Source organism: Engystomops pustulosus, chromosome 1 (assembly GCF_040894005.1).
Source record: "Engystomops pustulosus chromosome 1, aEngPut4.maternal, whole genome shotgun sequence".
In the NCBI taxonomy this organism is placed as follows: Eukaryota; Metazoa; Chordata; class Amphibia; order Anura; family Leptodactylidae; genus Engystomops; species Engystomops pustulosus.
Window position 1 is genome coordinate 43,938,874 of NC_092411.1, and position 15,757 is coordinate 43,954,630.

Consider the following 15,757-nt stretch of genomic DNA (forward strand, 5'->3'; position numbering starts at 1 on the left):
AAACACGCTGTTTCCTGGCTTTGAGTCCCCCAAATAGTTCATCTTCGCGAGAAAGAGGGGGTTCCTCGTCCTCGAGGTTCAATGTATCTCGCATAGCTTTCAGAAGATCATCCAGATCCTCATTTTGGAATAAGTAGCGGGAGCATGTTGCCTGCTCACGATCCTGATGATCCTGGTCTCCCGCCAGAGAGCAGGAAGGAGAGTCTGAAATGCATCCCTCTTCTTCCTCTGAGGAGGAAGCCGATACTATCCGAGCTTTCTTACGTGGGGGGGCTCCCTGCGTAGCCGCCGCCACTGAAGAAACCACTTTCTCGTCTATAAAGGACTTAAGCTCGTCCATAAAAGACGTTTTCTCCTCCCGCATGAATTCATCGATACAGGGTTTGCAGATCGGTTTCTTATAGCCTTCTAGTAGTGTACGGAAGCACATACTGCATTTTTTAACAGGAATCCTGCTTTTTTCAGGCTTTTCTCTACTCTTTTCAGACTTTCCTGATTTCTCTTCCTTGCCTTTCCCCTTAGAAACTTGCTCCTAGGGAAGGAAGGCAAGGAGACAATGACTTGGAGCTCACAACAAAAAACAATTGTATATGTTGCCATACAGCACCACTCACGTGCACCGGGGGGTGGAGTAGGCCCAAGTCTGCCTCATCAGCCATTACGATGTCTGGGACGGCCAGCCAAGAAGAAACAAGTCATAGACCTCAGACCAACTGACTACCCGCTTTTGAGGATTTAAATACCTTCATGGGGAGCCCATCCCCCTGCCGGTGGCCTCCACTGCGTCCCGCGCCCGGTCCGCGGTCACTTCCGGTCGCGACCGGAAGTCGTCATCGAACAGGGGGAATTCTGGGAAACGTAGTTCCCTGCGTCCGCGCGAGAGTCTGGTGGACCAGCCCGCCGGAGAGGACGCCAGCCGGAACGATGTTACCGTCCAGGGAGAGCCCGCAGCCGCCGGGCTAACCGAGGATCTGTCCGGAGGGGAACTTGGACCGCAGTCGGCGTAACCCCAGGTAAGGTTGGTAAGTATGGAGATCCTTCTCCGTTTTTTTTTTTTTTTTTTTTAAAAACGTCCCCCCCCCCCCTAGGAGGAGAGAGACCCTCTCTTGACCTGACCCCTGTAGGGACAGGAAGACACTGGCGGGAGGATGTGGGGGGGAGGCTTTTAACCTCTCTGCTTCCTGTCCCTACAGAGGTCAAGGGTCATCCTCCTAGTGGGCCGTCATGGGGGACGTTATGGAAATCCAGGCACTGGGACTGTGGCAATTTTCTTATCATTCATGGTAGAAGTGATGCTATATTCCTGTGTCTGTGTCCCAAATTCACTCCAACCACATTCTCTCCAAGTAATATGTTACCACCAAGTACATTTCAATGTCATTAAACAATTAGGAGAGCGCTGCAGGGGAGCATGGGGGGGGGGGGCTAGATGCATCTTATTTTCTCCCTCAGACACAGTTGCTATGTAATTTTCTTAGGTTTGTTCATGACCTTTAGAAAAGTTTAGAAAAACTTTGAAGGCTTTACGTGTTTGAGTACAAAAGAAAATACAAATCAAAAACACGAGTACAACAAAACTGATACAGCTTTATTTTAGTGCATTACAAAATATGTAAAACGTATAAACAAAAACAGTAAATATACAATTAACTTGTACAAAGCGATGACGACACTAGAGGGAGCCCACGAGATCCTCATCGCTCCACTCCTCCTACAAGAGAATGAGACTGTCACATGCTGCATTTACCCCATTACACCTGCAGCCCTCTCATAGGGGATCAAATATCCAAAACACTGGTAAAATCTCACCCGTTTACCCATTAACAAATAATTATTACCATCTTATGCAAATGAACATGAATGAGGCCAAAGGGTGAATCACCTCGGATACCTACATCAGGTTCTATAGTGCAGTAGAGATGTGTTATATACATTTGGCACTCCTACCCTTATGCTCCATTAAATCCAAAACAAGTAACGTTTCTGTCCACGCTGGGACCATCTTCAAACACTGATTGTGAGGCACAAAATGAGAAAAACTAGAGCGTTATCAAAGCTTCAGAAAGGAGGCAGCAGGAAAAAGCAGTAAAGACGCCAGAGCCGTAGTCCTGCAACATTCTAAAAACATAACTTCTAAATTGGCATCGAACACAGGGGTGTGCCAAATGTATGTTTTCTCTATATACCCGATCAGCACCCTATATGTGCACCCTGGTTCCCGTAGAGTGACATGTACTGTACTACAGAGAACAATAGACAACACCTTTGGAGTCATGTAAACCCCTTTTAGGACCAGGCTATTTTCGTTCCTAGCATTACCATTTTCACTCCCCTGTTTAGACTTTAGATTTTTTGGGTTACATAGCTGTAACAAATTGTACTTCTAAGTGATGGCATTTCATATTCCATGCCAGTTACTGGGAAGCTGGAAAAAAAATTCCAGATGCGACGAAATTGTAGAGAACAACGCATTTGCGCAATATCAAATTCATATAGGTTTAATTATGTTTTAGTAGATTTTAATTAAAACCTTTTGTACAGACCGTTTCTTCATTTTGCCCTATACGGACACCAATATCTTTTTCATACTACTGCTTAGAGTTGTGTAAGATTAATTGGGAAACTCGATGACCTTTTCATTGCTACCATTTTGGGGATTTTAGGACCTTTTGACCATTTTTTCTAAAACTTTTTTAGCAAAATGGCAAAAAAGTGGAATTTCGGACATTTTGGCGCCATTTTACTTGACAGGGTTCATCTTTGGGAATATCTGGTTTATATTTTGCTTCTGGTACTTTGCGACCCCCCCCCCCCCCCCTGTGTATAATTTTGTTTTATTTTTGTATTAGTTCTAGGGAGAGAAGGCAATAATTTTTTTTACTACTTTTTAGGCCCCCTAGTCTCCTTTAAATCTAAGGGGTCTGATTGCTCTTACCATATACTACACTGTGATAGACCCTACCCATTGACGGGTCCTGGAATCCCATACAGATTCCAGGCTGCCATTGGAATAAGTCACAGGGAGCAACGATCCCATCCAAGATGGTGGCGCCCATGTGTAGTCCGCATTTACCTAACAGAAGGTAAATAGTTAATGCAATGCTTAGCTGCAATGGGTGCCAACACTGATCACAGACTTCAGCAGTGCATGTTGGCTGCATAATTCAGCTTACACCCACTGTGTTGTATGAAGGGGACTCAGGGACTCGCTCCGTGAGCCCTGTTTATACCTCCTTGACTGCATTATGACATACTGTACATGTCCACCATAATGCGTTAGAGGGTTAAAGATATGGATCTCTTCTTTCAGATCGAATGATCCAGGTCCCACTCAATTTGTTATCTGTGTGTATGTCCAGTTCTGTAGATCACAGAACCACAAGCCCAGATGCAACCTGAAGGATGAGATTCTACCCCACTTTAGGGTTAGCTGCAATACCAAAAGACAATGGTGACTATGTATTTTTTTTGGAAGAAAGTCTATACATTTCTCCGATCCTCATCGGCCCCTTCTACATGGCGTTTGTATGATAGGACATGATGCAGGAAAACAAAACATCACAACAGGCAAAAATGCACAAAAAAACCCCCTGCAGCAACATAACATCCTAAGTTTGTAGATTGATTTTACATACCTCTTCTGTTTTGGGCTTCTTGGAAAGATACCCATCATCTTCATAACCTTTTCTTTTTCTCCTAAAAAATATATTAAAAAAAAAAAAAAACATTTGGACTTGGATCAATATTTTAAGTAGAGCTTCATTGGGGACGATTCTCACAATATCAGTACAAAAGAGATCTGGGCATTCATACAAGAGAAGATTCTCAGTCCCCTGGCTGCTACAAGATGCGTAATAACTATGAAGGTCAGGGGGCCGCCGTGTGGTGTCCTGCGAGAAGGCAGAAGAATTCCAGGTCTACTTTAGCTTTGGCCCCGTGTTTCGGGACAGATATCACAGACTAACACAGTGCTGTGGGGATTAGCACCATTTTTGATCAAGAGACCCTTTTTTAGAACTTTTTACAAAACTGACTAAAAAGGACTTAAGTCATTGATAAATGTGGCAGCAATGACTACATGGGGATACGAGAGTCATCCCAGCAGTAGTGTTGCACAGATACTAGAATAGATACTTTCACAAAAAAAGCGACATTATAGTGCACATAGTTCCACATTCCTGGTGCTTGTTGTATGGGTGCACGGCGGGGGGAGAAGGGAAGGAGAGTCGTGCAGTAGACACTTTTGCTCTACGAGATGAGCAAAGTAAGCTATAAAATATTTGTTTTTCCACTAATTTGGCCTTGAGAGGGCTTATTTATTGTGGGATGAGATGCATTGGCTGGCTGTATACTACATTTGGGGGGGAGGGGGATTGCCTGGCTGTATACTACATTTGGGGGGGAGGGGGATTGCCTGGCTGTATACTACATTGGGGGGGGGGGGGGGTTGCCTGGCTGTATACTACATTTGGGGGGGGGGGGGGGCTGCCTGGCTGTATACTACATTGGGGGGGGGGGCTGCCCGGCTGTATACTACATTGGGGGGGGGGGCTGCCCGGCTGTATACTACATTGGGGGGGGGCTGCCCGGCTGTATACTATATTGGGGGGGGCTGCCCGGCTGTATACTATATTGGGGGGGGGGGGGGCTGCCTGGCTGTATACTATATTGGGGGGGGGGGGGGCTGCCTGGCTGTATACTATATTGGGGGGGGGGGCTGCCCGGCTGTATACTATATTGGGGGGGGGGGGCTGCCTGGCTGTATACTACATTGGGGGGGGGGCTGCCTGGCTGTATACTACATTGGGGGGGGGGGCTGCCTGGCTGTATACTACATTGGGGGGGGGGGGGCTGCCTGGCTTTATACTACATTGGGGGGGGGGGGGCGCTGCCTGGCTGTATACTACATTGGGGGGGGGCTGCCTGGCTGTATACTACATTGGGGGGGGGGCTGCCTGGCTGTATACTACATTGGGGGGGGGGGGGGCTGCCTGGCTTTATACTACATTGGGGGGGGGGCTGCCTGGCTGTATACTACATTGGGGGGGGGGGGGCTGCCTGGCTGTATACTACATTGGGGGGGGGGGGGGCTGCCTGGCTGTATACTACATTGGGGGGGGGGGGGCTGCCTGGCTGTATACTACATTGGGGGGGGGGGGGGGGCTGCCTGGCTGTATACTCCCCACAGTTACCTCTCAGCAATACTGGGGGAAGAGAACTCCCCAGCAGAGACAGCTAACCCTGGGTTATTCTAGAAGTGACACATAACCTGAATTATGCTTTAATTAATTTTGACTTACAGAGCACAAAAGGTTGGTCATCACTGTTCTTTCACATGACGTGCCTCATGACCAGCTTTAAAAGCAGCTTGTTTTTGACTCATAGGGAGACCAGATTGAATACCACAGCAAGTTATATTCTTTGTACACACATATAACGTACCCAATCACCAAGACATCCATACACAAAAGGATTAATTTTCCAACTTACACATTCCCAGAAACGGAAACATCAGAGCTGTGACACTTTTCCAATTTTTTCTCAATTACTGTGACTTCTTCGGGCCTCGCAGATTCATATTTCGACACTAATATCTTCAGTCCTGAAACCAATTAATGAAAGTCTTTGTGATCTCTAGACTTTCCAGCATTCAATAAAATAGTCCTTTTTGATTTAAAAAAAAAAAAAAAATTCAGGACTGGGGGCATAAGGGTACATAACAGGCGGTTAATTAAGAACAACCGACTTACAGACGACCCCTAGTTACAAACAGACCTCTGGATTTTGGTAATTTACTGTACTTTAGTCCTAGGCTACAATAAACAGCTGTAACAGTTATCAGAAGTGTCTGTAATGAAGATTTATTGTTACTCCTGGTTCTTATGACAACCCAACATTTTTTTCAAATTCAAAAGTCATAGAGACCAAAAAAAAAAACAAAAAAAAAAAAAAAAATTTGGTCTGGGGTTACAATGATCAAATATACATTTCCGTACACTTACATACAAATGCAACTTAAGAGCAAACATGCAGAACCTATCTTGTATGTAACCCAGAGACTTCCTGTATAGATTTGTGCACTAATCATCTATGGGGTCTGTACTTTACCTCGTTCTTCACAGGACTGAGCTAGAACACCATAGCAGCTTTGTGCAAAGACTTATACTCTACATGAAATGCATAATTACTTAATGTGAGCTATGAGGGATGACAATGACTGTGCAGTCTTATCATAAATGTACTAAGCAGGACTTCTTTCTAATTGGTCCATGAACCGGAATACGACAATACTGATCCATTAATATAAATGCAAGAGTAAACATTGGGAAAAAAACGTAACGTACGTCTCATTCCATCCAGTAAATGTGACATGGTTTCTCGATTCTCCTTTAATGACAGACACTCCAATAAGTAACTGGAAAACAAAAGCATAAAACGTATTGATTTGGGTCAATGAAGGGAAACGGTCATTAAACCAGCAAAATGACAGTGGATTCTAAAGATCTCCCTATTTTAGTATTATGTAAGAAAAGATGGTAGGCAATAAGGTACCTACAGGGGTCAGATATATGAGCAGTACACAGATGAAGCCAAGGGCAGGCCTTTCATTACTGCACAAAGTACCTGAGAGCCCCGAATCCTCAGCAATACAAAATCTCATATCTATATTATTTGTGCCAATTCTGACAAATTGTGTTTGTGCCATTTCTGTTAATTTATATAGCGCACACAGATTACGCAGCGCTGCACAGATCTTGCCAAATCAGTCCCTGTCCCCAATGGGGCTCACAATCTAATCAACCTACCAGGATGTTTTGGAGTGTGGGAGGAAACTGGAGGACCCATAGTAAACCCACACAAACAGAGAGAGAACATACAAACTCTTTGCAGATGTTGACCCTGGGACATGCACCCAGGACCCCATCGCTGCAAGGCTGTAATGCAAACCATTAAGCCACTGTGCTTACTATTCCTGCCTATACCACTACCATTTCCATCTAATGAGCAGGAGATTGATCCTGTGAGAATCATCTTGTGGTTGTGGTATATAGAGTGTTGGATGTTTTTGTGGGATTACTTTGAACCCTGACTGAGCCCACTATAAGGTGTCTTTAGTGAGAAGTATGGGGTAACATTGGAAAAGGAAGGTTTTGGACAGCCAGGAATAGCAGTTCTTCGAGTGCACCAACTGCCTCACGTTACTGCCCTGGGTCCAGGTTCTCTGTAAGTGGAACAGGTATATGATGCAACTGGCCAAATAATTCCAAATGATGATTTTCCTTGTACCTTTCCATGTTTATTCCTGCCCTGGATGCACTGGATAAGACGGCCGTCAGAGCTATTATGGATGGTGTGAACAGCAGGCAGGCATCAGTCAGTGCAACACGGTGCAAGAAGTCATCTGCATTTTTTCTTAAAATTTCTGGATTTTCAAGCAATTTGTATCGAGTCTACAAAGAAAAAAGAAAAGAAGTAATTAGTCTAAAGACTGTTAATCAAACAGGCCAAAGTAGGTCCGATTTAAAATGGGAGACAAACATCCCAATTACACAACATGACGTTCTGTCTTCTGCACCACCACATGACATCCTAGAGTTTCAACTGAACTGGAGTTTGTTTTAAGGACTTGTAAAAAAAAAAATCAAAGATGTGAGTGCAAGAGACTATCAAATAATGATGTAACATAGTTACGCAGCCTTTAAATGTCCTACAAGCCAGCTCTGATGATGTCATATTCACATAAAAGAGACACCCAATCAGCTGCCTCAGAGGTCATGTACTGGACATGTCAGCATCATCACCAAAGTCAGAGGTCAGGTTCAGTGGTCATGTGTTCGGTGTATGCAAGGTCATCACTGCAAAATACTTTTTGGGCAAGAGTTGTTTTGAATGTAATCTACCGAGTAATGAAAAATAATTGCTAAAATATGCAACAAGTGTTATTACCTTCATATCAATTAAATATCCTTCAAATGGTCGATATGGGTTGTGCACTATGAGGTGAAAATTGAGCTGTTGGATAAGCAGCAATTCATATTCCAAGATTTGTTCAAGGATATTTTCTTGTGTTGCGGGGTCTTCTGGCAGGTTACCCACAAATTGGACGCTGGATACATTGAACTCATCCACTTTACAAGCCAGAAAAGCAGCCGTTAACCTATAAAACGCAGAATAATCAAAATTTAGCTAATGGCTAAATAAATGACTTTAGTTATACAAATGAAGTCAATAATATGGTCAAATAAGGTGTGTGTTCTTTTTGTCTCCAAACCTTGAAAACGAAGTGTATATTCTAGGATCCGCATTACTGTGTATGTGCATTACTGTACATTCATTACTTAGAGCTTCTAAGGGTCAGGCAATTGTTCTTGTTTATTCCCAGGCTTCGGCATCTCATAGAAAAATACACTCACCGGCCACTTTATTAGGTACACCATGCTAGTAACGGGTTGGACCCCCTTTTGCCTTCAGAACTGCCTCAATTCTTCGTGGCATAGATACAACAAGGTGCTGGAAGCATTCCTCAGAGATTTTGGTCCATATTGACATGATGGCATCACACAGTTGCCGAAGATTTGTCGGCTGCACATCCATGATGTGAATCTCCCGTTCCACCACATCCCAAAGATGCTCTATTGGATTGAGATCTGATGACTGTGGAGGCCATTTGAGTACAGTGACCTCATTGTCATGTTCAAGAAACCAGTCTGAGATGATTCCAGCTTTACGCTCACTGGATGTTTTTTCTTTTTCGGACCATTCTCTGTAAACCCTAAAGATGGTTGTGTGTGAAAATCCCAGTAGATCAGCAGTTTCTGAAATACTCAGACCAGCCCTTCTGGCACCATCAACCATGCCACGTTCAAAGGCATCAAATCACCTTTCTTCCCCATACTGATGCTCGGTTTGAACTGCAGGAGATTGTCTCGACCATGTCTACATGCCTAAATGCACTGAGTTGCCGCCATGTGATGGGCTGATTAGAAATTAAGTGTTAACGAGCAGTTGGACAGGTGTACCTAATAAAGTGGCCGGTGAGTGTACATCACAGCACAAGAAGAAATTACAATACTCCTTGTGCAAGTAACTGAGGGTTAGAATTGGGGGAATGGTGCAGCTTTAAAAGAAGGACTGAATTGCTAGGTGATGTCATGCATTGGAATACAGGCAGTCCCCGGGTTACATAGAAGATAGGTTTTTTGGATTTGTTCTTAAGTTGAATTTGTACGTTAGTCGGAATAGGTTTATTTTACGATTGTAGCTCCAGGCAACATTTTTTTTCTCCCTGTGACAATAGGATTCATTACAGACACCTTACATGTAATCATTGCAGCCTGGGACTAAAGTAAAGCATCCAGAGAGCCTCACCACAGGTCACAGTGCGCAGAGAGGTCCCTCTGAACTAGGGCAGCACGGTGGCTTGGTGGTTAACATTAAAGCCTGGGTCAACTTCTTGCATTTCTATCCGTGTTTGTGTGGGTTTCCTCCGGTTTCCTCCCACACTCCAAAACATATTGATAGGTTGATTAGATTGTGAGCCCCATGGGGACAGGGACTGATATGGCAAGCTCTGTGCAGCGCTGTGTAATCTGTGTGCACTATATAAATAAAGGAATTAGGGGTTGTCTGTAACTAGGGGTCACCTGTAACTCAGGTGTCCTTAAGTCGGGCTGTAATATGCCTGTAATTACTGCCTGTAATATGAGTGGGCGTTTCTTCCCTAGTGATAACATTGGGCTTGTTGACTGGAGAAAAGTGGTGTCACACAGTCAGTGCGTGATGGGCACCAGGGTGCTGGTTTATTTCAGTCGGATGTCACAGGTACACTGTATCACTGGAATATACAAGCAGCGGACAATCAGCACTTACATTATTATACGTGGATGATGCTCCATGACAGAATTATTGAGGTAAAAGCGTTTGAAGTACATACAGGCTGTTCCCTGCAAACATGAAAAAGAACAAAAATGAGTTTTACCATGATAGTCTGTATTCTTCACAATTTTTGGCTCCATGTGTATGATGAGCAGACCCGTACTTTAGGTTGGGTATCCTCAGAGGTCGCATTAACGCCTCACCAAGCGTCATAGACGCATGATGAGGCGCCATTACTCCCCAGAATAATTGCCATGCTTAAAAGTACGCTTGGGAATTATTCCCTGTAAAGTGCTCGATAAGCAGTGTAGCGCGCTGCAATCGTAGAGGAGAGTTTTACTGTGATCACACGGGCACGGCTCAGCAGAGCAATAGCAAAGCTCCTTTATGCTGCCAGTATTAAGCAGCATGTAAGGGGCTTTTTTATTGGTTGTAAAGTATCGCCAGTAGATTGGTCGGGTCTGTGTATCTCCCTGCAGCATAGTGTCGCGGATGGTTTAGTCAGGCTCTGCATGGGAGAGCCGGCGGGTGCTGGGCGGGATCCCCACTACTTCCTTCCAGTAAGTGTAAACCTCGGGAATATGAGGGAGAGGGTGACGGGGGGAATCCTCACAGGGTCCAAAGATTACTGTGCGATGTCTGGTCCGGACATTGCTGACAACCTGAGGCCGACATCCCTGTCACTGGGCACTGCCACAGGGGGCGACACTGTGTACAGGCCCGAGTGCTTGTGTGTATATTACTAGTACACTGGAGTCTGCACATGTTTCATCAATTTGTGCAGCTGACAGACTTTAGCTACACACGCTCATCTGCTCCACAGTACTGCAAAACCAGGTAAAAATAAGCTATTTGCCAGCTCCCATCCTGCTACTATCACCTGGCCCTGTACTGTCCTCCAGCCCAAGCAAACCCTGCTCCACGCTGCTGTATGGCACTAGCTGCCCTCGTTCCTCCCCTCCCCCGGACAAGCTGCCGCCGTCATGTCCCTACAGCCACGGGAGGTGATTTACTGGAGGTCGGGGTAAAGGCCAAGTGTGCAGAGCTGAGTCCGTGGTCCTGCTTCTACCTCTCCCTCACACACGGAGCTCAGCATCAGCGATCATCATGGCAGAGGAGCAACAATTTGTGCAGAAGCTCCCTCAGCTGCCCTCCTCGTCACCGGGGGCACTGCCAGCTCTGATGACAGGACTGCAGGGCACAGAGGCCAATGCATTGTAATAGATGGTCAATAACTGCATCTGGTAAGCTGCAGAGCCCTGTGTCCTGTCATTCATCTCTGCCATCCTCCTTACATGTGACTACAATGTGGAGAACACATGTCAAAATATCTTACGTATGGATTTTGTACACATGTCACTTAATATATATGTAAGCATATTGGATACATGTCTGTGCGTTTGTGTAAATATACTGAAGCACATTTATGAAGGGCAATGAACCAGTTTTCTGTCGGACATTCTGTTTGCACATTCTATTAGGTGCAAACTGCTTGCGCAGGTATTTAAGAAGAGTCTGCGCCACATTAGTGTTGCACACTACTGTGTTGTGGTGTGGTTGCACTACTCTTCACATGACACAAATTTCTGCACTGAACAGGGCGCCAGATTTATCATCAAGTGCACCAGAAAAAAAAGTGGTGCACTGCGTTGAGGAAGTGCAGGGGGCACCAGATTCATGAAGAGCGTGCGTCAGAAATCATGTACCCTGTGGGTGAAGACACGTGGCGCTTTTAAGCCGTTTTTGGGCCGTTTTTAGTTAGTGCATTTTCAACGCATGCGGTTTTTTTTGCTATCTGAAAACGCTTTACTAAAACCGGCATAAAAACGCCACGTGTGTCTTCACCCTGTGCCTTCTGCACATTACACAGGCAACTCCACATGGTACAGACTGCACTGTTCTTAGTAAATGTGCCGAACGGACTCCAGCAACACATGCTCCCCTACTCCACAAGGATTTCGGCAAAAAAAAAAAAAAAAGGTAGAAAAAGTGAGAGCCATTAGCTGACAAGGATAGTCTTCTTGCCTATGTTTACTATTGCATCACTAGTTATATGGTCACAGGGTAAAGGTAATACAATTTAGGCTGCTTACACACATTCCAGTTGACTTGTGTTTATAAACTCAAGTCCAGCTTTGTGCGATCACATACATGTTTCAGCTGAAACACATATGTGATCCGTAAGGGTGTGGTCACACATACTGCTGGCACTGCATTTACAAACGCAGCACTAGCGTACGGGGATGGACCTTGGGACAATAACCTATGCATTTCTATGGTGTGTACTCCTTGTCGGCTAAAAATACTCCTCCAAAATGCTAAGAGGAGTATTTTTACTTATCCTCCTGTTCGGCAGCTCTGCCTAAGGCCCCTTCCACACTAGCGAGTGTGATGCGATGAACTCGCATCACACTCGCAACGCAAGCTGCCGGGAACGCACGGCCCGAACCCTGCACCGCGGGAGTGAACTGACATGCTGAGTTCACTCCCGCGGTGCAGGGTTCGGGCCGTGCGTTCCCAGCAGCTTGCGTTGCGAGTGTGATGCGAGTTCATCGCATCACACTCGCTAGTGTGGAAGGGGCCTAACTCAGACATGTTGCATGTGGACACCTAGTGGACACTCCAGGCCAATCACAGCCATGCCTAGTTGCTAGGGGTATAAAAGCTGCCTGATCAGCTGCTCTGCAGTCCATCAAGCAACATATCCAGGTTACGTGGCGGCTTCCAAACAGAGGACACTGAATCTAAAGTTTGGGTCGGCCCATCTCTACATGTGATATTTCTATTGTTCATCCATGAGTCAAACTGCAGGCAGCATGAGGTCCTCTCTATTGTGCTGAGCCCTGAGCCAGGGGCTCCCGGTTCTCAGGATCATACACATCAGGGGATACCACCTCTAAGCCCGGTCCTACTCACCAGCACAGATTTGGGCATGGCAGGTTTAAAGGCATTGCAGAAATCCAGCAGCTTCTTCTCATAATATTTACAAATGGTCAATTCCTCAGGGGGGTCCAGGTTAAATATATCACACAGATGAGCCTGCAGATACAACATGGAAAAGAGAGATCACTGGACGTGCACCAGACAGGAGGCTCAACAGAAATGTAGAGGAATGATAAAACAATGATGATGGCGTTTACATGGTTAAAGAAATCTGTTTTTGTTTTTATCTTCCTGAAAATCATGACCTATTCACAGGATACCTAATCACTGTCACTAGTAATTACCCCATTAAAATAGCAGCAGGTAGGGTATAAAATGGCCTTTCTAGAAATCATTTTTATGTGAAATCTCACCCGTTTCAATTTCACCTGTTTACGTTTGAAAATGAGCAGAGAAGAGTCATTTTGTCTGAGCCGAGTCACTTTTAGTGGTTTAAGAGGGTCGGTCACTTCAGACTTATTACTTATGCCCAGCAAGACTGGCAGGAAGAGTCTGGGACTGTAGGAACACCTTACCCACTCTCTGCTTGGCGCAATCCCTCACTGACACTCCACACAAAGCCTGCAGAAAGGTCATGTGATGAGAGGCGTCCCCTCCCCACACCACTCAGGTCATTTCACCAAGGACACGAGATAGCGAGTGGCTGCTGTTCCTCCTCTCCTGCTCAATGAGAGGAGAGCGGATACACAAATCCTATCCAGCCGGAATCTGAGCGTCACATGACCACTGCTACATCTACAGCATGAAAGCCGTCAGTCACGTGACACAACACAGGAGCCACTGATCACATGACACAGAAGGTGCCGTCACTTCTCAGGTGTCAACCACTATTGGACATTTGTGGCACTATCCCATGGAAATAAACCCTAAAAATATCCCCACGGCCCCTTTCTTTATAACTTTTATTCACCACCTGAGTTTCATGTGACCCCATCACATGACCCTATGACGTCATATATAATCTTCGTCATAGAGACAGGATATACGTAAGAATTATTATACACCCAGACACATACAGCACAGGAAAACTAGAGCAACCAATCAGATGACTGCTTTTATTTCCATCACAAGAAACTAACATCTGCTCCCTGATTGGTCACTGTGAACAGTTAACTGTTAACACTAGTTGGTTGCACACAACCCCCGCTACACCCCACCTGCCCCGCAGCTCGTATCCTCGCCCTGCAGCGGCTATTCGCCTGGACCCTGAGCCGCTGCAGCTCGTCCTCGCTGGGGAAGGTCCAGAACCTTCTCTGCGTGCTGTTATGATACATGTTGTCGCTTTTCAGTCGCGCGCATTGCGCGTCACCACAACTGCAGGCGCTTCTTGCACACGTAACGCTGACGTCACCAGCGCCCCTCCCCCCTTGAGTCCACTGAGATGGTTTTTTTCAATGAACTTTATTTGATTCATCTTAAAATGTGCAGTAAATGAGACTATGGAGGAAGATTTAGTACAGAAGTCTATGGCTGTGGCTCTTAGGGGAATGTTCACACGTGCAGGGGCTGGTCAGGTTTTTTATGTAGTCAATAATAAAGAACTTAGGGATGGATCGTGAAAGGAGACTTCCATTTTAATTTAGGGTTTTTTTTAGTTTTTTTTAAATCCACTTTTTTGGCATTATGTATCCTGATCACCAGCTGCACGTGTGAACACTGTAGAGCTACTGTACAGCAGAAGACTACATGCCAAAAATAGGGTGGAAAGTTATTCCAGATTAAATCAAATCAAAAGATAAGGGGGCACTGTCTCCATCTGGAGAAAACAAGGTTTAAAAAAGACCCCCACCAAATATGTCTCCCATAATCCTCCCCCAGCCCCATTCAATCTCCAGAAGTTCCATAGATTGAATGGAGCAGTAGGGAATTTTAACCCCTTGCCACTTTCCATTTTACTTTCTGTTTATCACTCCCTACTTTTTTATTTTTCCATGTACAGAGCTGTATGAGGGCTTATTTTCTGCCTAACATATTGTACTTCCTAGTGACGGTATTTTATATACCATCGGGAAGTGGAAATACAATTCAAAATGTGGTAAAATTGACAAAAAAATGCATTTGTGCCATTTTTTTGTGGGCTCTGTTTTTACGTCTTTCACTGTACATTCCAAATGGCATCTCTAATATATTATTTGGTTCAATACAATCACAGGGATACCAAATGTATACAGGTTTTATTAGGTGTTAATAGATTTTATAAAAAAAATAATAACTTATGTACCCCAAAGAATTATTACCTTTACCATTACGTCATGCAAAAAGGTAAGAAAAAAAGTCTGCTCACGAATTCATAGCAAGGTGGGTCGAGGTCCGTGCTGTAGATCCCTCCTGGACCCGAGAAAGTAGCAAAATTTCTTCTTATTTGGTGATCCAGCAAAACAGGACAGTGACACCTGTATGATACAACCATGAGGAAGGACGCATTGTGCGTTTGAAACGCGTTGCTAGCTACTGTGATACGTTTTTTATGAAGCTGTTACGTGGAATATTATAATTTTGGATATGGTCCTGAAATAAAGCAAGAAGAAACTTTTAACTTGACAAAGTGTTTGGGTGTCACTGTCCTGTTTTGCTGGATCACCAAATCAGAAGAGATTTTACCTTTACCATACCATATTACCTTTACGCCAATAACTAGGAGTACGGAGTTGGCTAAGGTATCATTATTTCTGGGATGAGCTGATGTTTTCATTGCTACCATATTGAGGACTGTGCGACCTTTAGATCACTTTTTATTATGTTTTTTATGTGTTGCAAAATGGCAAAATAGTGTGGATTCGGACATTTGAGCGCATTTTTCCGTAACGGAAGAAAAGACGGCACTCGCCAACGTAGGGTTCAGTAGTCACTTTATTGTAGGGAAGTTCACAGGAACTACAATAAAGTGAATACTAAACCCTACGGTGGTGAGTGCCGTCTTTTCTTCCTTTCATGGGAT

General features: G+C 44.8%; 1 protein-coding gene across 1 annotated transcript; it reads right to left on the minus strand.

Annotated features, from left to right (window-relative positions):
* Positions 1-1,567: 1,567 nt before the first annotated feature.
* Positions 1,568-14,173, minus strand: CCNH (cyclin H). Its single transcript, XM_072139433.1, has 9 exons — positions 13,977-14,173; positions 12,793-12,915; positions 9,871-9,944; positions 7,948-8,158; positions 7,288-7,451; positions 6,345-6,415; positions 5,491-5,602; positions 3,636-3,696; positions 1,568-1,711 (listed from the first exon to the last, which is right to left on the minus strand). Exons 1-9 carry the CDS (start codon positions 14,091-14,093, stop codon positions 1,673-1,675), a joined length of 972 nt encoding a protein of 323 aa, XP_071995534.1. The 5' UTR covers positions 14,094-14,173; the 3' UTR covers positions 1,568-1,672.
* Positions 14,174-15,757: the final 1,584 nt, after the last annotated feature.

What these genes read in the sequence shown, in the direction of transcription:
- CCNH (XM_072139433.1), bottom strand. Translation starts at nt 14,093, where the DNA reads ATGTATCATAACAGCACGCAGAGAAGGTTCTGGACCTTCCCCAGCGAG. An exon ending in CCATGCCCAAATCTGTGCTG is followed by an intron (nt 9,945 to 12,792) that starts GTGAGTAGGACC and finishes TCATGTTTGCAG; the next exon opens with GGAACAGCCTGTATGTACTT. An exon ending in GCAGGAATAAACATGGAAAG is followed by an intron (nt 6,416 to 7,287) that starts GTACAAGGAAAA and finishes TTTGTTTTCCAG; the next exon opens with TTACTTATTGGAGTGTCTGT.